The sequence below is a fragment of the Macaca thibetana genome, chromosome 6 (genome assembly GCF_024542745.1).
Source record: "Macaca thibetana thibetana isolate TM-01 chromosome 6, ASM2454274v1, whole genome shotgun sequence".
Taxonomy (NCBI): Eukaryota; Metazoa; Chordata; class Mammalia; order Primates; family Cercopithecidae; genus Macaca; species Macaca thibetana.
Genome location: NC_065583.1, coordinates 32,731,561 through 32,755,579, shown reverse-complemented (window position 1 = coordinate 32,755,579; position 24,019 = coordinate 32,731,561). Strand labels below are relative to the sequence as shown.

Sequence of the window (24,019 nt, the reverse complement as noted above, 5' to 3'; positions counted from 1 at the left end):
GGGGGGCATTAGCAGTGCTTGGGTGAGGGAAGTTTGTGAGTACCCAGATGGAGACATCCGTGTCTGTGTCGCTCTGGATGCCTCCAAGCCAGCGTGTGTGTTTACTTTCTGTGTGTGTCACCATGCCTTTGTGCTTCTGGGTGCTTCTGTGTTTGTTTGTGGCCGCGTTTCTGTGTTGGACAGGGGTGACTTTGTGCCTGACAGCTTCTGTGTGAGCGCGCGCGCGAGTGTGCATGTCGGTGAGCTGGGAGGGTGTGTCTCAGTGTCTATAGCTGTGGTTCCGTATAAGTCTGAGCATGTCTGCCGGGGTGTATTTGTGCCTGTATGTGCGTGCCTTGGTGGGCACTCTCGTTTCTCTCCGAATGTGGGGCAGTGCCGGTGTGTGCTGCCCTCTGCCCTGAGACCTCAGGCCGCGCAGGCGCCCAGGGCAGGCAGGTAGCGGCCACAGAAGAGCCAAAAGCTGCTGGGTTGGCTGGTAAGCACGCCAGCTCCAGCTTTAGCCCTCTGGGGCCAGCCAGGGTAGCCGGGAAGGAGTGGTGGCCCGCCCGCCGTGGAGCAGCTGGGCCCCTCCCGGGCCAGCCCGAGCAGAGGGAGGGCGGGAGGAGGGGAGGAAAGGGGATGGGTGCCTCGCCCCTTCGGGCCTGCCGGCGTGCCATTGGCCGAAAGTTCCCTTACGTCACGGCGAGGGCAGTTCCCCTAAAGTCCTGTGCACATAACGGGCAGAGCGCACTCCGAGGCGGCTTCTCCAGAGCACGGGCTGGAACTGGCGGGCACCGCGAGCCCCTGGCACCCGACAAGCTAAGTGTACAAGACGTGTCCCCACCACACCCACCCCACGGCCGCTGAATGAGGCTTCCAGGAGTCCGCTCGCGGCCCGCAGAGCCCCGCCGGGGGTCCGCCCGCTGAGGCGCCTGCAGACAGTGCGCTCACCTGCCAGACTGCGCGCCATGGGGCAACCCGGGAACGGCAGCGCCTTCTTGCTGGCACCCAACGGAAGCCATGCGCCGGACCACGATGTCACGCAGGAACGGGACGAGGCGTGGGTGGTGGGCATGGGCATCTTCATGTCTCTCATCGTCCTGGCCATCGTGTTTGGCAATGTGCTGGTCATCACAGCCATTGCCAAGTTCGAGCGTCTGCAGACGGTCACCAACTACTTCATCACTTCACTGGCCTGTGCTGACTTAGTCATGGGCTTGGCAGTGGTGCCCTTTGGGGCCGCCCATATTCTCATGAAAATGTGGACTTTTGGCAACTTCTGGTGCGAGTTTTGGACTTCCATTGATGTGCTGTGCGTCACAGCCAGCATTGAGACCCTGTGCGTGATCGCAGTGGATCGCTACTTTGCCATTACTTCACCCTTCAAGTATCAGAGCCTGCTGACCAAGAATAAGGCCCGGGTGATCATTCTGATGGTGTGGATCGTGTCAGGCCTTACCTCCTTCTTGCCCATTCAGATGCACTGGTACCGGGCCACCCACCAGGAAGCCATCAACTGCTATGCCAAGGAGACCTGCTGTGACTTCTTCACGAACCAAGCCTATGCCATTGCCTCCTCCATCGTGTCCTTCTACGTTCCCCTGGTGATCATGGTCTTCGTCTACTCCAGGGTCTTTCAGGAGGCCAAAAGGCAGCTCCAGAAGATTGACAAATCTGAGGGCCGCTTCCATGCCCAGAACCTTAGCCAGGTGGAGCAGGATGGGCGGACAGGGCATGGACTCCGCAGATCTTCCAAGTTCTGCTTGAAGGAGCACAAAGCCCTCAAGACGTTAGGCATCATCATGGGCACTTTCACCCTCTGCTGGCTGCCCTTCTTCATCGTTAACATTGTGCATGTGATCCAGGATAACCTCATCCCTAAGGAAGTTTACATCCTCCTAAATTGGGTGGGCTATGTCAATTCTGGTTTCAATCCCCTTATCTACTGCCGGAGCCCAGATTTCAGGATTGCCTTCCAGGAGCTTCTGTGTCTGCGCAGGTCTTCTTTGAAGGCCTGTGGGAATGGCTACTCCAGCAACAGCAATGGCAACACAGGGGAGCAGAGTGGATATCACCTGGAACAGGAGAAAGAAAATAAACTGCTGTGTGAAGACCTCCCAGGCACGGAAGACTTTGTGGGCCATCAAGGTACTGTGCCTAGCGATAACATTGATTCACAAGGGAGGAGTTGTAGTACAAATGACTCACTGCTGTAAAGCAGTTTTTCTACTTTTTAAGACCACCCCCCCCCCCAACAGAACACTAAACAGACTATTTAACTTGAGGGTAATAAACTTAGAATAAAATTGTATAGAGATATGCAGGAGGAGGGGCATCCTTCTGCCTTTTTTATTTTTTTAAGCTGTAAAAAGAGAGAAAACTTATTTGGTGATTATTTGTTATTTGTACAGTTCAGTTCCTCTTTGCATGGAATTTGTAAGTTTATGTCTAAAGGGCTTTAGTCCTAGAGGACCTGAGTCTGCTATGTTTTCATGACTTTTCCATGTATCTACCTCACTATTCAAGTATTAGGGGTAATATATTGCTGCTGGTAATTTGTATCTGAAGGAGATTTTCCTTCCCACACCCTCGGACTTGAGGATTTTGAATATCTCGGACCTTTCAGCTGTGAACATGGACTCTTCCCCGCTCCTCTTATTTGCTCACACGGGGTATTTTAGGCAGGGATTTGAGGAGCAGCTTCAGTTGTTTTCCTGAGCAAAGTCTAAAGTTTACAGTAAATAAATTGTTTGACCATGCCTTCATTGCACCTGTTTCTCCAAAACCCCTTGTCTGGAGTGCCATTGCCTCCCCGACTGGAAACCACAGGTAACTACTTGTAATAACTGCCCATGACTTAATGTAGAATGATACAAGAATGACATGCACAGATTGCTTAACCCTTTCATTTGCCTTTGAATCTGCTGCTGCAAAGCTGCATCTCTCCTGACACTCATGCCCCAAATCAGTTCTGCCTGCTCTTAGTATAGCTCAACTCTCCCTATGGTTATTGTTCTGTGTTGTTACCTCGGAAACACTGACTCACAGAAGCGGAGTTATGGGCATATGTTTTTTTTCTCTCCACGCGCCCCCACCACCCACCTTCCAGTTCTACTTGTTTCATAACTGTTTATATTTATGTCTTGGCCATGTGTTATAGTGGAGCTCTTTGTACTGCATCAGGGCTTGGCATTTTAGGGATAAGGAAGATGTTCTTGTGAGGAAGCTACTCGAACATGGCCCCGTAATTCCAAGGGAAAATTAAAAAGGCATTGGTCATGGGGAGAAAAACTGGAGAACACATAACTGATGGATACCACGTGACCTAGAAATAGAATTTTAACCCCTTTTCCTTCTTTCCTTTGGTCCCTGTTTTCTTCTCCCACTGACTCTCCTCGGTTCAGTATAAACCAAGGTTCTGAGTCTTGGCACTGTTAGCATTTTGGACCAGATAACTCTTTGTTGTGAGGGCTGCATCATTGGATGTTTAGCACCTCTGGCCTCTATTCATTAGATGCCAGGAGCATCCCCTGCTTATAACAGGCAAAAATGTTTCCAGATATTGCAAAAGAGCCCCTGAGGTGTGAATTAGCCCCTGATTGAGAGTCACTGGTAGAAACTAAAAATCTCAGCAGATATATACATTCTTTCTGCAAGCACTTGATTGTGCCGAGCCTTGGAGAGGGATTTTCACAGTTCACCTAGGCAGTAACACACCCTCATCAGCACTCTTTCCATTCCATCATGCTGCCTCCTAAACTTGCTTTCTAGCTGCCCAAATAGTGACCCTGAAGTGTTAAGAAGGCTTCAGGTCTGTACATGAATTGTCAATGGAGGTGAGGCCTGTGGCCCATGGCTCCTGCTTGTGAAGAGATTAGAATACTGTCAAGAGGCACGTTAGGGGAAATCACAAAAGTAAACACATTTCTTCTCCCAGCCCCTTTCTATTTTTGCCTGTGTGTCTGAGCCAGAGCTTGGCCCAGGTTTGATGAAGTGGATCGTCCTCCTTGGCAACGCCAGGCTAGGGCAGATCGGCCTACAGGGTTCATTGCCATTTCACTGGCTCATGAAGCTGACTCCACTCCTCTCTTCCTTTCTATCCCAGCCAAGGTCCCCAACCAGAAAAGCATTGGCCTTCTCTGCTTCCTGTCAGCTCAATGATGGGACGTTTGGGTGAGCACTGAGCTCTCAGGAGAATGTTAGGCGCCTGTGATTTTGGAACATGCCGTGGCAAATTGGGGAATGTGTGTCATTCGGTGCTTTCACTTTTTTCCAAGGGTTTGCATACCTATTATCACATTCTCTCTCTACTGCTCTGGTCCCCACACTCAGAGATTTGGGCAGCTTCTTTGGCTAATCTTCATACTCCCGGTAGCCTCATAAAATCTCAGACATGGAAGAGCCCATAGAAAGTATTTAACATCTGAAGAGACTGAAACGCTGTGAGGCGAAGGGCTTGCCCAAGGTAAGCAGCCAAGGATGTCAGAGTGGGAACTCAAGCCAGGGAACCCAACTGCTATTCCAGGAACTGCTGCATTCTCTCCACCACATTAGCATTGAGTTCTTTCCTCACCCTCAACTGGGGCTATAACATAACACATTCATTTCGGCCAAGATATTTTTCTTTTGTCCTTAACACAAAATTTGGAGCATAAACAAATAATCTGCAATAGGAACAAAAGAAACAATTGCTCATTTAACTCAGCAAGAGTCCACTAAGATATCTTCTGCATTTAGGGAAGCTGGGAGATTCCTTAGCCCTTTATAACCAAATGTCAGTGTTGTATATATACTCCTTTGCCTAAAGGAATGTCTAATGTAATTTCTGTGAAAAATTCAGGTATTAATATTAATTCAGATTCCCAGCTAAAAGGAGAGTTTAACCATATTCACATTCCTTTACGAATGTTGTAAGCACAAGAACTTTGATTAGTTTTAAGGGTCCTGATAAGCAAGAGTATTCTAGCCATATCTTAATCCTTTACTTTCTACCTCTTTGGTGTGTTGCTTTGTTTCTTTTGAGGGGTTGGCTTTTGTTGGTGTCCCTTTGTCTCTCTGTTGCTGACAAGTTGGCTACCTAAAATTTGTGTTGTATTCATCATCGGAAAGTTTTCTTTGCCTGGACAGCAAGTTCTCAGAGTCTGTCAAATGAGAACTTTTTTCTAAGATGCAAGCTGACAGATGTGAACGGTGGCAGGACAGGGTGAGCCTCCCTACTGAATAATTAATGGGATAAGGAATCTGGAGAAAAGGGAGCTTGAGAATAGGAACTATCTTTGCACGATTCTTGGAATGTTTCTCATGGTGAACCTACTGCCAAATGGAGCCTAAACCAGAATCAATCAGAAAGTATTTTTGGAGAACCTACTGTGTGTAGCATGAGAAAAGTATAGGTTTCAGTTTCTGCCTTTTGGAGCATGATATTAATGATACTAAGCAGATAGCTTTTATGGAATCTTACTAAATGTTAGTGACTATATTAGACACCTGTTAGGCATTATGTCCTCTTCACAACTGTATGATGTAGGTAGCATAATTGTCCTCATCTAACAAACGAGGGAGCTGAGGCTCAGAAAGCTTCAGTAACTTTCCAAAGCCATACCACCAACTAGTTGCAGAGTCAGGACGAGAACCCAGGTCTCTGTGATTCCAGGATCCATGGAGCCTAGCACCCAGGCAAAACAGGAAGCAGCACGAGGTAGCTTAGAATCTGTGCCAGAACAAGTGTAAGAACTGGAAATGCAATACTTTGTTGAGAGAAGAGGGAGATTGCTGTGGGTTGAGGCAGGGAGGAATGTTCCCTTCCAAGCATGTTACTGCAGTGTTTCTGGGGACTGGGACAAAAAAACCGATCACTGAAGTGCCTAGTTTGCTTCTCCGAGTCTTTGTTTTGTCTTCTCATCAGAGAATCAGACCAAAATGGAAAGAGGATGTGAAACTCTAAAACGAACACAGCAGAGTGAAGCAGAAACACAGGCTGCCCTACATCCTGCAACTCTTTCTCAGCCCCAGCGTTGGAAAGGTCCCCTAAATTGAGTGGGTGGCCGGATTTTATGGAAATTTGATAGGTCTGGGTAGCCATATAGGTATGTTGTCCATCTTGAGCTAGCATTCTAGAGCAAAGGAGATGATTTTCTGACAACAGAGAGCAAGGAAAGTTAATATGCTTTCAATGATACTTTCCATTGACAGTATAACCTCTACTAAATTCAGTCTGTGCTAATCCATACTTCACTGACAGTGCAAATATAATTTGAAGGAGGGATTTTTCTAAATGCCTAAGAGAACAAACTTCCTAAGCACTTTCAAGAACTTGAGAAATTCTGGTGTTTTATGAATAATAGGAGGCAGGGTGAGGTGAAAAGAGCCCCCCTCCAACCTCCCGTCCACCCCCACTCTCTCTCTCTCTGAAGTTGGGTGAGGCAGTTTTCCTCAGCAGACTTCCGTTTGCTCATCTGTAATTTGAGGCCAGTACAGGTGGTATCTAAGCTCTGCTCCACTCTAAATGTAAATTTATACAGTTGTTAATTTAGAGGCTAGAGATAATCATTTATATTTCTAATTAGAGTTGATGACATTTGCCATATAAACAATGGTTGAATATTCTGAAGGTTGTCAGCCTGCAGAAGAGAATGCTGTGAAGTACTATTTCGTGCATGATAATTTCTTTTGAGTATGATCTGGGGGGAAAAAAAACAGATTTCTCGGTTCTGCATGAATACAAGAAGGCAAGCAGAACCTTACAGAATGGCAGATTCCAGCTCAGGTATAGGAAGACTTTCAAAAGAGTGAAATAAATAATCTATCAGGATCATGAACCTCGTGTTTGTGGAAGCATTCAAGAGAAGCCCAGATGAAGCTCTGTTCGGGATAAAGCACAAGGCCTGCACTGAGCGGGAGGCTGGGCTAGGCTCTTTCCAAATCTGTGATCCTGTGTCATTGAAAACAGCAGACCTGAATGTTCTTAAAGTGTATTCAAACTGTTCCCTAATTCCAGCTGGCCTTCTCCCCAATTCCTCTGGATTCCAGAGGTTTCACTGCATTCCTAAATGGGAAACCTCCGGGGGAAATCAGGATCTCAACAGCGTTTGGCCATGGGGAGAAATCCAGAAATAGAGTAACAAGGTTAAGCAGTTTTCCAAACTATTAGACCTTTTCATCAGCTGCTCTTCCCATGCCTTTTGCAAATGACCTACTAACTCCCAGATCGAGAATAATGAGAGCTGCAAAGTCCTCTCTGCAAAGACTATTACATCCTTCTCCACCCTCGGAATCATTGCACTTCCTGTGGTCTTTTTGTCACCCTTACAGGGCAGGAAGGAATGGAGGCAGGTCCCTGGCTAGCACTGGAACACTTCAAAGCTTCTAGCCTCAAAGCGTGGAGACCTGGGGTCTGTCATAGCCTAGCCACTAAGAGTCTGGGTAACCTCAGACAGGCTACTTCCCTTCTCTAGACCTGTTTCATCACCTCTAAAGAGAGACACTTTGGCTTATATGGGTCCTCTGTTTCCTTCTTTCTCTAAAATTCTGTAAGATATTAGGAAGTCTTCAGTACCGCACATCTGACTGCACTGCTTTTATTTTTAAAAGCATATTTTTTCTTTTTAAAAGGATAATGGATAATTATTATAGGACATTTAAAAGTATATGAAAGTATAAAATGAGATAAATCACACTTAATGTCACCACCTGAAGATAACCATCGATAAATTTGATGATATATACGCTTCCAGTCTTTGTTCTAAGCCTAGCTATACAAATGTACATAAATATATTTGTAAATGAAAATAGAATTATATTATTTATACTGTTTTGGATCCACTGCTGATACTTTTTCAAATGCTCCCTTGAACTTACTTTTGTGTGTACTGTGATACAGATGTTATAATTCCTGTTTGCCCATTGGCCTGATTTTATAGAGTGTTCAGGTGCAAAAGAATCACCACTCCCGGACAGTCTGAATCACAAAGTCTGCGTTGGGGTCTAAGAATCTGCATTTTAGCAAGTTCCTCCAGGTTTTTCCAACACAGATTGCCCATGGACCACATTTTGAGAAACAAGGCTACAAAGATATAAACTTTGTATAAATCAGAGAGAATCCCTCCCCCTGCCCCTTGCTAGTGGATGAAAAAGATGTTTCTATACTTGCCTTGTTGAAAGCACACTTTCTGCACCTGGGCTCTAATCTGCTTTCAGAGCAGAGGAAACTAACCACTGAACATCCAGGACAGAGTTCTTTTGACATTGTTGAACGCCTCCTACCCAGCCTGTTGATTTGGATAAAAATAAGTCTATTCAGGTCACATAGTGACCAATAACTTCTGTTTGGAAAAGTGCAACAGTAGGTTTCTATTCTCATAGAGAGCCTCTTTTGATAGTAGCAACTGCTAATAGCTACGAAGTGTTTCTTATGAGCCAAGCATTGTAGCTGGCAATTCTGGGGCATGTTCTCATTTAGTATTCACATCGACTCTGGGAAATAGTGCTATTATATTTGTCATCATTTTATAAATAGGAAAACTAAGACTTTCAGAGGTAAACTAAGTTGTCCAAGATCACATAACCCACTGGAGTGAAACCTAGTATTCTGAACCAGAGTCTATGTGTATGTTTTGCCACTAGAATAGGCCGTCTGTCTTTTCTCAGTTGGGGATCAGGTAAGAAAGAAGGAAGGAGAAGATTATGAGAGGGTATTTTTCATGGACGCATTTTGTTCTAATTCTCCATGGAATCTTCTCAGAGGGGCCTGATTAATGTATGCCCCTTGAGACTAAGGAGCAAGCCCTACTGTCTAGGCAGGTTGTGATTCAGTATAAACTGGGAAACAGGATCGTACTTAGAGTCGGCATCTCTGTCTTTCACCATTATTCGGACACAGTTTAAGTGAGCTTGCCCCGCCAGATAGGAGGGCAGAAGGAGGCACCTGGTCACAGCACATGGGTTTGCACTGAGTCAAATCACTACTTTCGGGCCAGGAAGCTCTTGACACCTGGAGACCGGGTGCTCTTCCCATGTCTCTGACAAGGTCTGTATCAGCATCTGAGGTTTCTCATTAGAGAATATCAGGGTGAGATAGGCCATGACAGAGCCTGTAACTCCTTATTCCTTAGTGCACTGGCTGCAAAACCTGGGCTCAAGGTGGCTGGGGTCACTGGGCAAGGTAGGACAGGGCCCGAGGGAGCATGCTCTCTGCTGGCTTGGTTTATTTTATTTTATTTTTTCCAGTGCTGTGAGGGGAAGACAGGAGTTTTTAAATGTGTTCGTATATTCAGGAAAAGAAAACCGCTTTCAAAATCATAACAGCAACACCCATGACAAAGCAAAAGTGGAATTCTAGGGAACTCTTGCTTTTTTTTCAACCACACCATACTGATTTTACAACCTAAGGCTTGTGTCCCAAAGCCACAACTCTTTGTATGGGGATTTTTCTTCATTTCTTCAATTCGATCTCTAAAACTACTGCCTGGTTTTCTTTTTATAAAAATCCATTTAGATATTTCTAAATATCACAGACAACCCTCCTGGTCTGTTGGTGGGTTTTTGCTGCTGCTGTTTTATCTCGTTTGGTTTGTCTGAGAGGTCCTCATGGTTCTTGTGATATATATTGCAAAAATAAGTCTGTTCTGCTCACGGCGTTGCTCACAAACATTCAAACTAGGTTTCTTGTTTCATTTTCCACAATGTCTATAAATCCAAACGTTCACCCAGAACCCCCAATTCAAAAGAATAGAGGGTCAACCTGAAGGACAGAGTGGTGCTAGACTTAGAAATCTTTTTTTATAGAATTGTGAAAGGGTTAGTCGTGTCAGCTTAGGTATGAGTTTCTTGATATTATTTTATTTTATGGCAGTGGGTCCCCAACCTTACAGAGCACAGAAATGATTTGGGGAAACTTCTGAGAAAATGCACATTCCTGACACCCATTCTGGGATTCTGAGCTAATAGGATTGTAGTTGGGGGCCAGGAATCTGCATTTGCCACAACTTTCCCAGAGGATGGTGAAGCAGGTGGTCCAAGGATCACAATCTGGGGCCCTGGACATCACACTGTCTTCTTCTTCCCTTTCTGCTCTATAGCACAGAAAGTAGGCAGGTAAAAGCTGATCATGGGTGGCTGTATGCATGCACACAAACAACTGTGTGGTCACATAAGCAGAATTCGAATTTTCCTGTGTTACCAAATTTAAAAAAGAAGATGAAAACAATTTGTAAATTAACATAAAAGAGGAAGGTGATAATGAAATGCCTTGAGCAACTAGGAACTTAATTGAAATGGTGTTTTGTCATTGACATGGCATTTAACCCGTGATACCTCCAACCTCCCGATAGCATCACTGTCACCTAGACCCTGCCCCTCTGCATGTAAATGGGGAGGTAGCAGCCCAGGAAGAAAAAAATAATTTTGCTCCAGTGATAGGTTCTTAGTCCAGTGCTCCTTCCTCCACAACACCCTGCCTTGGGTTAAGTCAAATCACACTAAGGTGCCTTTGGATCAGTTCACCTAATGCACATAAACCCTCCTTCTTAGAAATCTGAAAGGGGACCCACCCAGCTGCAAAGAAGAATATGACTCACACATAGATATATACACTTCCACAGATGCACACACCCAAATAAACACACACAGAGACTTTTACATGGATGCCTATACCCATATCAGCACAAATGCACACACATGCATTTTCACATAGAAATTTGTACAAATCTAGATTCTTTTTTGTACACTTCCATATGATTGCTTAAATAAATGTAGGATGCAGACATACTCAGTGTATGTTGTCCTTAGATAGAACACTCTTCCTTAGATGTATACTGGCATAGGGATCCCTAAGCAGACCTCTCTGTGCTCCAGATGAGCAAATATGCCATGTCATGTCATCATGGTCATGCTGATACCTCAGTACACACAGATTCATATGCTGACCCCCCTCCCTATGTAAGTATACACACCTTTCATTCAATACATGTCGATAAGGCTTGGCTGTGTCTCCACCCAAATCTCATCTCTAATCATAGCTCCCATAATTCCCATGTATTGTGGGAGGGACCCGGTGGGATATAGTTGAATCATGGGGGCAGTTTGCCCCATACTGTTCTCATGGTAGTGAATAAGTCTCATGAGACCTGATGGTTTTATAAGGGGAAACCCCTTTGGTTTGGTTCTTACTCTCTCTCGCCTGCCGCCAAATAAGACATGCCTTTTGCCTTCTGCGTGATTGTGAAGCCTCCCCAGCCACTTGGAACTGTGAGTCCATTAAACCTCTTTCTTTATAAACTACCCAGTCTTGGGTATGTCTTTATCAGCAGCATGAAAATGGTCTAATACTCATGTCTGTTGAGTACTCATCATACGCCAGGAACTGTTTGGTTCTAAAGATCAGTGGGTGAACAAAAGCAGTTGATCCTTGCCCTGACTAAGTCTGCATATAACTGACGAGGTACATTTAAAAAATGGATACAAAATGGCAACTATGGTAGGTGCTACGGAGAAAATATAGGATGGTTTGAGGGAATCCAGCTAATTCTGGGCGGTCAATAACTGTTCTCCCAAAGAAGTAAAGTATCAACAAGTACCTGAAGAATGGCTATCTAATGCCTAGCAAAACAGAAGAGGGAAGAACATGGTGCTTAGGGAGAAAAGCACATGCAAATGGCACATGCAAATGGCCTGTGGTGAAAGGAGAGCTCTGAGTAAGAAAGGTTAAGCAAAGGTCAGTGTAGCTGCTGTGCAGAGACAGGGAGGGCATATTGGGACGCAGGATGAGCCTGCGGGAGGCAGACAGGGTCACTCTGTGAAGAGCCTTTTTGCTGCATTAAGAATTTGGATCTTTAGCCTTAGAGCATTTAGAAGCTATTGATGTATTTGCAACAGAGTTCAAATTAGTATTTTGAGAGAACATCTCTGAAGATATGCTTACTGATACAAAAGCATTCTTATACAGATAAGTGCACACAGATGGGTCCATGTGTGCATTTGTGTGTGTTTTCTTTTTCTTTTTCTTTCTTTCCTTTTTTTTTTTTTGAGATGGCGTTTCACTCTTGTTGCCCAGGCTGGAGTGCAGAGGAGCTATCTCTACTCACTGCAACCTCCGCCTCCCGGGTTCAAACAGTTCTCCTGTCTCAGCCTCCTGAGTACCTGGGATTACAGGCATGTGCCACCACGCCTGGCTAATTTTTTGTATTTTTAGTAGAGACAGGGTTTCACCATGTTGCTCAGGCTAGTCTGGAACTCCTGACCTCAGGTGATCCGCCTACCTCGGCCTCCCAAAGTGCTGGGATTAGAGGTGTGAGCCACCGCGCCCAGTTGTGTGTTTTCTTAGAAATGCATATAAGTATTCACTCACAAGCTCTGCCTCTCAGAATACACCTCTCTGTACTTACATGCACAATGTATATAAACCTGGTATGTGTTGGGAGGCAAGGAACACCGTCCTCACGGGGTATCATTAGGCCTAAGCCAGTCTTGGGGGTGGGGTGGTGGGGGGACTAGGGAAATGATATATCCAGCCTCAACACTCTGACTTTGTAGCTTCCCTGGGCTTTGCTGCTTGGCCTCATGCATGTGCCACCAGCTCTGCTCCCCCTCCTCTTGGCTCAGAGTACCCAGGGACAAGGTGGAATTTCTTCCAGAACATGATCATTGACTATTCTTGGCCTAGGCAAGGAGGGGAGGATGGGCAGGCCGGGTTACATAAAGATTGCCTTGTGCCCTCTCAGAGTTGTAAGCAAAGCCTTTGCCCAGCTCCAAGCCTGGAGTACTCTTTGCATAGAGCTGGTAATACGGAGAACTAAACACAAGTAACCATGGGGAAAAATAGAGGTCTTCAGGTCCTGGTGGGGACTGTGGTGGGACTAGAAGTAGTGCATCCCATAAGCAACCACTGCATGAAATGGTAATGGTACACTGGAGGAAGACACAGACAAAGCCCGGTAGGAAAGCTTATTCAAGGCAAGATATCTGTCTGTTTTCCTCATCGCCTTGGCATGATAAACACATGTACACACATATTTACACATTAGCAATTTTCCCTTCAGTGGGTGCAGCATCTCACAGCAGAGGAAGCAGCAAGTAATTTATGAGCCACGACATTCTGAATTATTTTCCCTCCAATGAAATAGAACTATATTTACGTACATTTTGCTCCTGTTTACTAGCAGAGTCAGCAAGGGCTTTAACCAGAGCCAGCGATAGTCTCCAGGGAGATCAATAGAAACATTCATGCAGAAGCAAAGGCTCACCTAAAGCCTTACGGGCCATAAATATGGTCCCAAATGATTTTTACTTTAATTCATTTATTTATTTTTATAGACAACTCACTGTCTTACCCAGGCTGGAGTGCAATGGCACAATCAGAGCTCACTGCAGCCCCAAGCTCCTGGGCTCAAGCAATCCTCCTATATCAGCCTCCTGAGTAGCTGTGACCACAAGCTCACACCATCATACCCAGCTAGTTTTTTGTTTGTTTGTTTTAGTTTATTTTTTATTTTTGGTAGAGACACAGTCTATCTATGTTGCCCAGGCTGGTCTCACCACTCCTGATCTCAAACAATCCTCCTGCCTCCGCCTCCCAAAGTGTTGGGATTATAGACGTGAGCCACTGCACCTGGCCTCAAGCAATTCTAAAGATTTCTACCCACTGAGATTTTGTTTTCCAACGTGGGCTTAGAAAATGTTTCCTTCCAAAATTAAAAGGAATCTGATAATGTAAGTTGAAGTTCTTTTCATTTTGCTTTAGGCTGTGTTGGAGACATGCTTCTTTTCCCTTTGTTGGTTGCCCTTTTATGGTAGCAAGGGACCAGATCCATCACACTGCTGAAGATCATAACACTCAAGGGGACACTGTGTGATAACATTTTCTCATATTGACCCAGAATTTACAGAGGGCAGTTGGTAAAGGGCTTTTGTATTTGCCATCTTGTTTAATCCTCACAACTCTGAGGTCAGCATGGTTGTTCCCATTTCACAGATACAAAGACTGAAGTTAGAAGACTTGCCGAAGGACATGGAGCAATTATAATACATGGCTGGGTGAGAACTTGATTTTAGTTCTTCATGTTCAGGCTCAGAAAATAACACAAGCTTTACTACACTCTCCTACCCTCCTAAGACTTGGGCTCTTCTCAATGTATTCCTCTACTTTCTGGTGCATTCTTATCTTATAAAAGTCAGGGTTAACCCTCCCCAGCACTGAAGCTACAGCTGCCAAGTTGCAGATAAGCAATTGCCTGCTCCAGGGATAGCCCCAGGATGCTTTCACTGTTGACAAGCCCCAAGCTTCGGTGAGCTCACGTGGTTGGTGAGCAACAGTGACTCTATCAACTGTGGCTTAGAACGAAAGCTCTGAGCCTTTCACGGTCCTTGTGCCAGCCACCAGATGCACCATCACCAAGTCCAAGCTGTGGACCATGTGCTCTTCCCATACCTGTTCTCCTGGCAGCTTAGGCTCTTCTGAGGCTGTTTTTGTTCACTTTGCCTAATTTCTCTTTGGGTCAGGGTGTTTCTGTGGGAAGACCCAATATGATTTGCCCCCATCCCACACCCACTTGAAACAGCCCAGCCAGTTTTTTAAGGGCCAAGTTCCACGCCTCAGTAAAAATTGCAGGCTCTGGGAAGTTACTCAACTTCTTGAAAACCACTAGTGTTTGGTTGAGATGTTTTATTTTAGTCATAGCAATTAAATGTTCTTGTTTTGCATACACATCTTCCAAAAGAATTGCCTTCAGCATAGGTGAACAGCATATAATGGATTTGGGAAAGCTTGGAGTGAATGACATACACCAACCATAAGAAAAGATTCTGTTGATAATCTCTTCTCCTCGGAGTATCGGCTTGTCTGTTTTACTTGGCTTTCCATGCAATGTTGTGACTCATTCATTCATTTACACATTTTGAACACTTACATCTGCCACAACCTATGCTAACTACTGGGGATATTGCAGTCATCAAAATAAGCATGGTTAATTCCTGCCTTTGATTTCTTATGGTCTTATGGAGAAGATGGACAATGAAAACAGAATTATAAAGAATGTGTGGATCTTCTTCCCTAATCCTAACATTCAGGAAAACCAGTATACTTACCAACAGGGTGAGGGATGGGAAATTGGCTTCTAGATTTTGCCAGTAGATTCAGGAAGATATCTGATATCTGTCAACCTTGAACTGGTCTCTAATTATTGCATAAAAATATGATTATTTTCTCTTTAAAAATGCCTCAGGAAAAAGTAGAGTTGAAGGTGGCTCTCAGGATTCTCAATGTCTCCGTTGTGGTCCACTTCCAGAATATTATGTCCAATTCTGAGGGTCACATTTTTCAAGGGAAAAATACATTTAGCTCCCTTCTCAGGTTGCCAGATTTAGCAAATAAAAATATAGAACACCCAGTTAAATTTGAATTTCAGATAAGTAGTGAATATATTTTTCATATAAATATGTCCCAAATATTGCATGAAACATACCTATAGAAAAAATATTATTTATTTATCTGAAATTTAAATGTAACTAGGCATCTTATATTTTATTCTGACAGCCCTAATAAAGAACTATAGAGAAGACAGTGACAAAACCTCAATTCTAAGTCTCAAAATGAATAGTTGGAGAAACCTGGCTTTTTGGATTAGAAACAATGATAGTAAGAACCTAGATTTATGTAGGAAAGCATTTTCTGAGCATTGTTCCCAATAGTATATATGGAAAATAGTAAAAGGTACAGCAGGAGGAAAACAAAAATTGAAGTCAAAAGTTTGAGAGGACAAAAGTTTGGAAAATAAATTGCAAAACCAGTATTTCCCTTTTGGAGTTCATGTTAGGCAGTTGCATCCTAAAAGTTCTAAAAAGTTTTGCAGGAAGCATACCTGGTTGACCTGATTTAACCTGGCTTGCCCACAGATTTCTATTTATGGATTTTTGTCTGTTTGTTTTGGTATGTTTGTTTTATGAGGACACCTAGTAACATCGTGTAAACTTACTACTCTGCTCAGCACACTTTGGGGAACGCTGGTATAAAAAATGAAAGGTGTCTTCAAATGTCTAGAGTGTTGCTGGTTAGGGAGGAAGTGGACTTGGTCTTGTAAACCAAAGGGTAGATCTAGACCTAAATCATAGACATATCTGGGAGGCAGATTTGGCTCAATATGAAGACTAGAACTTTCTAACAATTAGAATAATCTGAAAGATAATGAGCTCCCTGGTCCTGGAGACATTCAAGCAGAAACAGAATGCTGTCAAGGACACAGGAAGAAATTCTTGCTGTGTAGAAAGTTCTCTGGGTCTGCTGTGAAAAGCACCTTCATGTAAAACATGGACAGGGCCTCCACCAGCAAACTTTCTTTAAAACTATGTCCCATATTCTATATCCCTTCTGCAGTCTAAGTACCTCCCTCCTTCATCCACCTTTAATATGTTTCCTTCCCATCTAGAACCCAAGGAGATTAGACTTCAAAAATGAATCATCTTTGTTCTGACAGGGCCCTTTTTATACCCTAGCCCAGCTATCTTGGATCCTCCACCCTGAGCCTCTGGCAGTGGCTCATAAACTTCAGAGGTAACCTAGAGGTCACAGCAGAGCTTAGTGGCACTGCCCCACACGGTGCCCATGGTAGAGTACAGGATCACCAGGCATTTGAGGCATACAGCATAATGGAATCCGTCAGAGAATCAAATCCTAACCTTGCTCCTTCCAGAATCTGTTACCTGGAATAAGTGTCTTAGCCTCTCTGAGCTTTATTTCCCTCTGGAATAAAACAAGGGAGCGGAGAGGGGGAATAATGATACCTGCATCATAATATTATGAGAATTAAAAGAGATTAAGAGGGCATATAGGATCCTGCCAGAGGTCCCAGTACAGAGTGACATTCAGTAAATGTTTATTTAATGTATGAATGTGATTGTTACCATCATCATAGTAGCAAACATCCAAAGAAGTTGAAAGACTTCTTTTAGAAATCCACTAATTAATGTGCCAAGATTTCAGGCCCCTGACAAAGTAATAAGCTGGAAAGTGTCTAACTTTGCTTTTGATAACTTTGCTTTTGATAATACATTCTTGAGAACAGAAACTAGCACATGTGTATTGAAGAATAAGGTGTTCCTTTCCGCTGTCTAGAAATAAGCTGGAAAGTGTCTAACTTTGCTTTTGATAACTTTTGATAACTTTGCTTTTGATAATACATTCCTGAGAACAGAAACTAGCACATGTGTATTGAAGAATAAGGTGTTCCTTTCCGCTGTGTAGAAAGAGCACTGCTTTTGATAATACATTCTTGAGAACAGAAACTAGCACGTGTGTATTGAAGAATAAGGTGTTCGGCCGAGACGGGCAGATCACGAGGTCAGGAGATCGAGACCATCCTGGCTAACACAGTGAAACCCCGTCTCTACAAAAATACAAAAAACTAGCCAGGCGAGGTGGCGGGCGCCTGTAGTCCCAGCTACTTTGGAGGCTGAGGCAGGAGAATGGCATGAACTTGGGAGGTGGAGTTTGCAGTAAGCTGAGATTGTGCCACCGCACTTCAGCCTGGGCTACAGAGTGAGACTTCTTCTCAAAAAAAAAAATAAATAAATAAATAAGGGGCTGGATTCCGGTTTCTTCTGGGTCGCGTGAGCTGTGCCTTTGAATTGGGTGGTAAACGCAGATATCTAGCAATGCTAATGGTCCACCATTATTAGTGAAGACCTCACCAAACCTGAAACAGAGTGTGTGTGTGTGTGTGTGTGTGTGCGCGCGCGCGCGCATGCACGCTTGCATGTGTGTGGACGGGCACACACATGTGTGCACGTGTATGGCAATACACAGAATGCACAAGATGCTTTGACATCACTTAGATTGTCCCCTGCCATTGTGCCTGTCTGCAGGATTGGCAAATAGACCCCAAATTAGTTATGAGGGAGTGAGATGACCACTGACTCAGAATGGGGAAAATTAAATTCAAGTCCCACTCCTGACTCTGCTGGCAAAGCTTGCTTTCTGTCTCTGGGGGTGTGGAACTGAAGAGAGCCCCTTGTTTCCCTCCCCATGTTTGCCTCCCCATCTTTCATGGAAAGGATTTGGTTCCAGGATCTCCCAGTTCTGCGTCTCTTGGGAAAGTGTCTCTGATCTATTTTTGTTTGAATTTGCATGTTCTCCACATGGCTTATTATCTGGCTGACTCGAGTTTTGCTTATTTCTTTTGTTTGATCTGCTCGGGTTTCATAACACAAGCTCTAAGGCCAATTTTAGCCCTTTTTGGATTATGAGAGTGTCAAAATTAAGGTATTGAAGAATTTGTCATGGTTTCAGTCAAGGATACTTGTCTCCCCCGCCCCCACCCTCCCTGGTGAGCCTTTCTACTTTGGCCCAAGTAAAAGCCTTCCCCTCCCTAGATCCCTCCCTAAATGGAGTCTGGTTTTCACATTAGCTGAGAGAAGGCCCTGAAGTCAGAAATCCTCGGCACATGAGTCACTTTGTCTCTTTGTGCCTCATTTCCCCCATCTATAAATAAGTGGAGTCTTGCACTTTCTCATCTCCCAGTGTTGGAGGGCTTTCCATGGAGGTGGCTTTGTGCAGACCAAGGGCTCCTTCCTCACTGGCACATTCTGCCTTCCAAGGTGGATTCTCTTGACTATCAGGGCCCGGGGGATTCTCTAATAAAATAATGCATCTCTCTGTCTTCCGGCTTCCACTCCTGGGTCCCTCCAAGGCCCCTTCATTACCTTCTGTGTGACCTTTCTAAAACGCAGCAGGCAGTCTTGGCTAAAAAGCCTTCGGTGCCCTGCCGCTACCTTCAGTAGAAAGGTTTCAGCAAATGAGTTCAAAAGGAAGTACGGTGAAAACTGACACAGAGAACTAATAGCACACCCAAACACATGCTAATGTACAGCCTAGATCCATGTATTTGAATCTATAAGGTGGAAGGCAGTGTTCTGAGAATAAAGGGAGGAATAAGACTTGGCCCCTGTGTCTGAGAAGCTTACATCCTTTTAAAGGTAAGCAAGTATACAAAAATAATAATGTTTTTCTATTTTTAAGTATTGGAAGTACCTTAGAAATCACTGACTTTGCCCAACTGCCCCATTTTACAGTTGTGGAAACCAAGGTCATAGAATTGGTAAATTATGAAGAAAAATGTGTTTCCTAGTAGGTCTCCCTGCTTTCGCTCTGCCTCTACCACCAGGAGTCTCTGCACCCAGTTATCTTTCTAAGGGGTGTGCCATCCATTACTCGCCACGCAAAACCTCTCTGTGCCTTCCAATGCAGCTAGACCGAAGCCTGTGATGTCAGCATGGTCAGATCCCTGCAACCTCAGCTTGTGTTCACAGCACATTGTGCTTCTGCTACCCTGGCCTTCTCTCTGCTGTGGGAACACACTAAGCTTTAACCCATCCCATTGTCTTGGAGGGGTAAATTCTCCCAGATCTTCAGGTTTCTTTGTGTCATTCAGTCTCACTCAGCTCAAAGGGCACTTCCTCTGGACTGCCTCACCCCCACAAGACACCCAAACTAGATGCAAAACACTCGTCACTCTTTCCCGTCACCCTAATCGGATGCCTTTGCAACATGTACCACTATCTGTATCACTGCTCATTTATTCATTGTTCATGTTTATTGTTTGCATCCAATCACTGGAGAGGAAGCTGCAGGAAGGCTGGGATTTGTCTCCATTTCCAGTGTCTAGAACATAATTGGTTCATAGTTGATACAGAAAAAAATTTTGTTGAATGACTAAACAAACAAATACATATTGAAGGAAATTGGAAAATGCAGGATAGTATAAAATGCAAATAAAAATCACCCATAACTCCTCGATCTGGTATTACTTTTGTTAACATTTTTTAGGATTTCTTTTTTTCAGGTCTCTTTTCTGTTTGTACACATATGCTATTCAGTATGCATTTAATAAAATTGAGACTATGCTAAATTATGGTTTGTCTCTTGCTTTTTTCCAGTTATTATATGATATTTGCATGTGTTAGGAAATAATGTCTTTAAGTGCTATTTTAAGTGTTGCAGAGTATTTCATATACATTTTTCAAAATTAAGCATTTTCCTGTTGTTGGACCCTGATAATTTAATTTTTTCTTTTTTCTAATTGATCTGCCCTCTCCAAACCATTCTAATAGCACTTGGCTTTTATGATACTTGTAACTGTTCCTAGCTGTGAGTAGTTGTGTAAAAGACGTTCATTTCTTTCGGGGAAATACCAATAGACCCGTCCTTAATTTTGTACGTTTTCTGTGGTCTCTTTCAGTGGGGATTGACTTTGTTGATGACCCAGTTATTAAGTCAAAGATATGTGGTTAGCCACGAGTTGAGTTTCTAACATTTCCTGATTGAAAGATAAACTAACATGAATGGAGGGATAGAGGTAAGTCCTAATCACGTCTAATGCAGACTTTTAACCAGGAACATTTTCCTGTTGAAATTAATCAACACTCAGGAACAGAAAAGTAAAAAGTTTCCAAATCCTCATAGAATTATAAAATCTTAGCAAACTGAAAGGAATATTAAAGGTAACAAACTCCCTCAATTTAAATAAGCAGGAAACTGAAACAGAAGGGGGCACCATCTTGTCCAGAGTCCTATAGCAAATAATGGTGGAGCCAGCCCAAGAAGAGACAGCAAAGCTCTTCACACCTCAGGCCAGAGTAATATCCATACAGATGAACTGAGATTTTGCTGCATAATAAGTTTCAGGCTGTAGGTGACCAAGATAAAAGACAAAAATTTAAATTATAATGTCTTACAAAAATCTATTGAGGAAGAATTGTAGTTGATTGTCCAATTATTAAGCTCACTTAATTGGGATACCCTTCATCCTAGTCTCCAAATTTTTCTGAAGATGCACCCCATTTACTAACATTTGTTAACACACCCTTAGTATCTGTGTATGTATTATGCCCAGATTATACACATACCACTGTGATAATATACTATGTATATATTTAAACATACAAAAATAAACATTTTACCAGAAGGAAGAAAAACAAAACAAATAGTTGTTTTATTATTTTTCCTTTATGTGAATAAGTTGTGTTTTCTGCTCCCTGAGGAGCCTGCAACACATTTTGGAAACTGCCGCTCAACATCATTCTTTTTCACACAAAGGGTCATGACTTATTAGTGAGCTGTGAAATCAAATCAGCAAGTTGTAGCCACCATATTTTAAATGAATTGTCATACAACAGATAAAAAATAATAAGTGGATTACAGGTGATAAGAATGGCTGTTGTTTATGGCACATTTTTTCAATTACAATCATGTGTCACTGAATGACAGGGAAATGTTGTACAAACATCGTATTGAATATTTACACCAACCTAGATGGCATAGCCTACTACACACCTAGACTACGTGGGATAGCCTATTGCTCCCAGGCTACAAACCTGTACAGCATGGTACTGTCCTGAACACTGTAGGCAATTGTAACACAATGGTAAGTACTTGTGTAGCTAAACATATGTAGGCACAGAAAAGGCACAGCAGAAATATAGAATAAAAGATTAAATATGGTACATCTTTACAGGGCACTTACCATCAAGAGAGCTTGGTAGTCTGTAAGTTGCTCTGGGTGAGTCACTGAGTGAGTGTGAAGGCCTAGGGCATTACTGTACACTGCTGAAAGCTTTATAAATGCTGTACTAAATTTATACACTAAATTTGTACACTAAACTTACAAAGAAATATTTTCCTTTCTTCAATAACAAATGAAACTTAGCTTATTGTAACATTTTTACTTTATAGACTTTTTGACTTTTTTAAAATGTTTGACTCTTTTGTAGTAACACTTAGTTTAAAACACAAATTGTTTTGTGTTGTACAAAAACACATTGTGCAGCTGTACAAAAGTATGTTATTTCCTTATATCCATATTCTATAAACTTTTTTCTATTTTTAATTTTTTTTTTTACCTTTAAAATTTTGGGTTAAAAACTAAGACACAACCACACACATTAGTCTAGACCTACACAGGGTCAGGATCATCAAGATATCATGAGGCGATAGGAATTTTTCAACTCCATCATAATCTTATGGAGCCACCATAGTATATGTGGCCCGTTGTTGACTGAAACGTCATTATGCCATGCATGACTGTACTTGTGGGAATGAGTGTATGTGTGGTTTGCATGGAGGGAGGTGGCATACTGGGTGACTCTGTAAAGTGCAAATCCACCCAAATGAGCAATTTGATATTCGTATATTACTTCCATAATCTCTAACCTCACCACCCATCTTCAAATTTAATCCACACGACATCCCTATGATAAAGATATTCCTACACATGCCATGTAAGTGATCAAACTGTGGCATAGGTTAAATAACTTGCCCAAGTTTATATGGCCTGGTACAGGCAGGATTTAGGCAGCTGAATCCACAGGTGCTGCTGAACGACCAGGAGACCTGCTGCCCAAGTAACTGCAAAGTGGGCACCGAGGACTATCGAGGACCACAGGTCGAGTCCCACCTCTGCCAACCTAGTTTGTTAGCCATTCCTTTCTTCCTTCCTTCCTTCCTTCCTTCTTTCCCTCCCTTTCCTTCTTTCCTCCTTCCTTTTCTATTCTTGCCTGCCAGCTTTCTTCTTTCTACCTTTCTTCCTCCTCCTTCCACCTTTCTTCCTCCTCCTTCCTTCTCTCTGTCTCTTCTATCCTCCACTAAGTATTAGTTTTTCACAAACTAGATTTGGGGAAAGATTTCTTGGAGCTACAGGGGATCTTAGAGATGACCGACTCCAACTTCTTCATTTTTGAAGATGAGGAAATGGAGATCCAGACAAGGGAAGGGTGTCACCATCAGCTTGTGTCACAGCTAGGGTGAGAACCCACTTCCTCTTCCTCCTCATCCATCAGTCTTTCCTCTGTACCAGCTTTATGCTGCCCTATAAACAGTCCACACTTAGCAGAGTCTGCCCCTGGGCTCTCTTTCCATGAGTACTAAGAATTCATGTTAATCCACATAGAGAATTGAGAGATCGGAGCCTTCAATAAATGCCAACCAATATTTACAGTGTACTGTCTGTCAGCACAGTGCTGTGACAGTGCTGGGGATAAAACAGCACAGACACCAGGGCATCAGCTCCCACCCCCACACTGCTTCATGTACTCTCAGGGCACAGAGATGCCTCATTCTGTGCTCTTATCACATTGACTTGTGTCATCTTGTGATTGTCAGTCTCTCCCACCTAACTGCGAACCTCCTGAGAGCAGAAGCCCTTTTTCTTTCTTTGTTTTCTCAGCACTCCATATCCTATTGCATAAATCAGGACCTGGCACATAATCAGTGCTCCATAAGTAATGGTTGAATAAATGAATAAATACATAGCACCTGTATTAGTTTGCTAGGGCTTCCATAACAAAACACCACAGCCTGGGTGGCTTACACAATGGAATTTATTTTCTCATGGTCTTGGAGGCTGAAAGTCCAAGATCAAGGTGCCCGTAGGGTTGTTTCCTCTGAGACCCCTCTCCTTGGCTTGCAGGTGGCAACCCTCTTGCTGCCTCTTCATATGGATTTTTCTCTGTGTATGCACACACTCCTAGTATCTCTCTGTATGCCCTCATATCCTCTTCTTATAAGGACACAAGTCAGATTGGATTAGGGCCCACACTAGCAGCATTGTCGTAACTTAATCACCTCTTTAAAGGCCCTACCTTTAAATATGGTCACATTGTGAGATACTAGGGGTTAGGGCTTCAACATATGAATTTGGAGGGAATACAGTTAATTTAGTCCATAACAGTCTCCTGGCCTTAACTAGTTCACTGTAGCACACAAAAACATAATAAGACAGCACAGTAACTGCTCTAATAAGAAAGAAAAAAGCCTGGTGAGACACATATAATGGTTCCATATATGCACCGGGTCACCGCTAGCTTGTGGCAGGGCTAAGGTGAGAACCCACTTCCTCTTCCTCCTCATCCATCAGTCTTTCCTCTGTACCAGCTTTATGCTATAATTATAATGGCTGTATCACTGAGCATCACCATGTACCATGTATTGTTCTAGGCATAGAATGTATTGCCTCAGATAATCCTTGCCAGTATTAAATGTCCACAAATATTGCTAGTGCCT

General features: G+C 43.4%; 1 protein-coding gene across 2 annotated transcripts in view; it reads left to right on the top strand.

Annotated features, from left to right (window-relative positions):
* Positions 1 to 672: 672 nt before the first annotated feature.
* The window catches only part of ADRB2 (adrenoceptor beta 2), a 144,584-nt gene continuing 121,237 nt past the window's right edge, over positions 673 to 24,019 (top strand). For both annotated transcript variants that reach the window (XM_050794025.1, XM_050794024.1), the window contains exon 1: positions 673 to 2,127. In XM_050794025.1, coding sequence (XP_050649982.1) covers positions 948 to 2,127 — 1,180 coding nt within the window. In that variant the 5' untranslated portion in view covers positions 673 to 947. The remainder of the gene's footprint in view (positions 2,128 to 24,019) is intronic.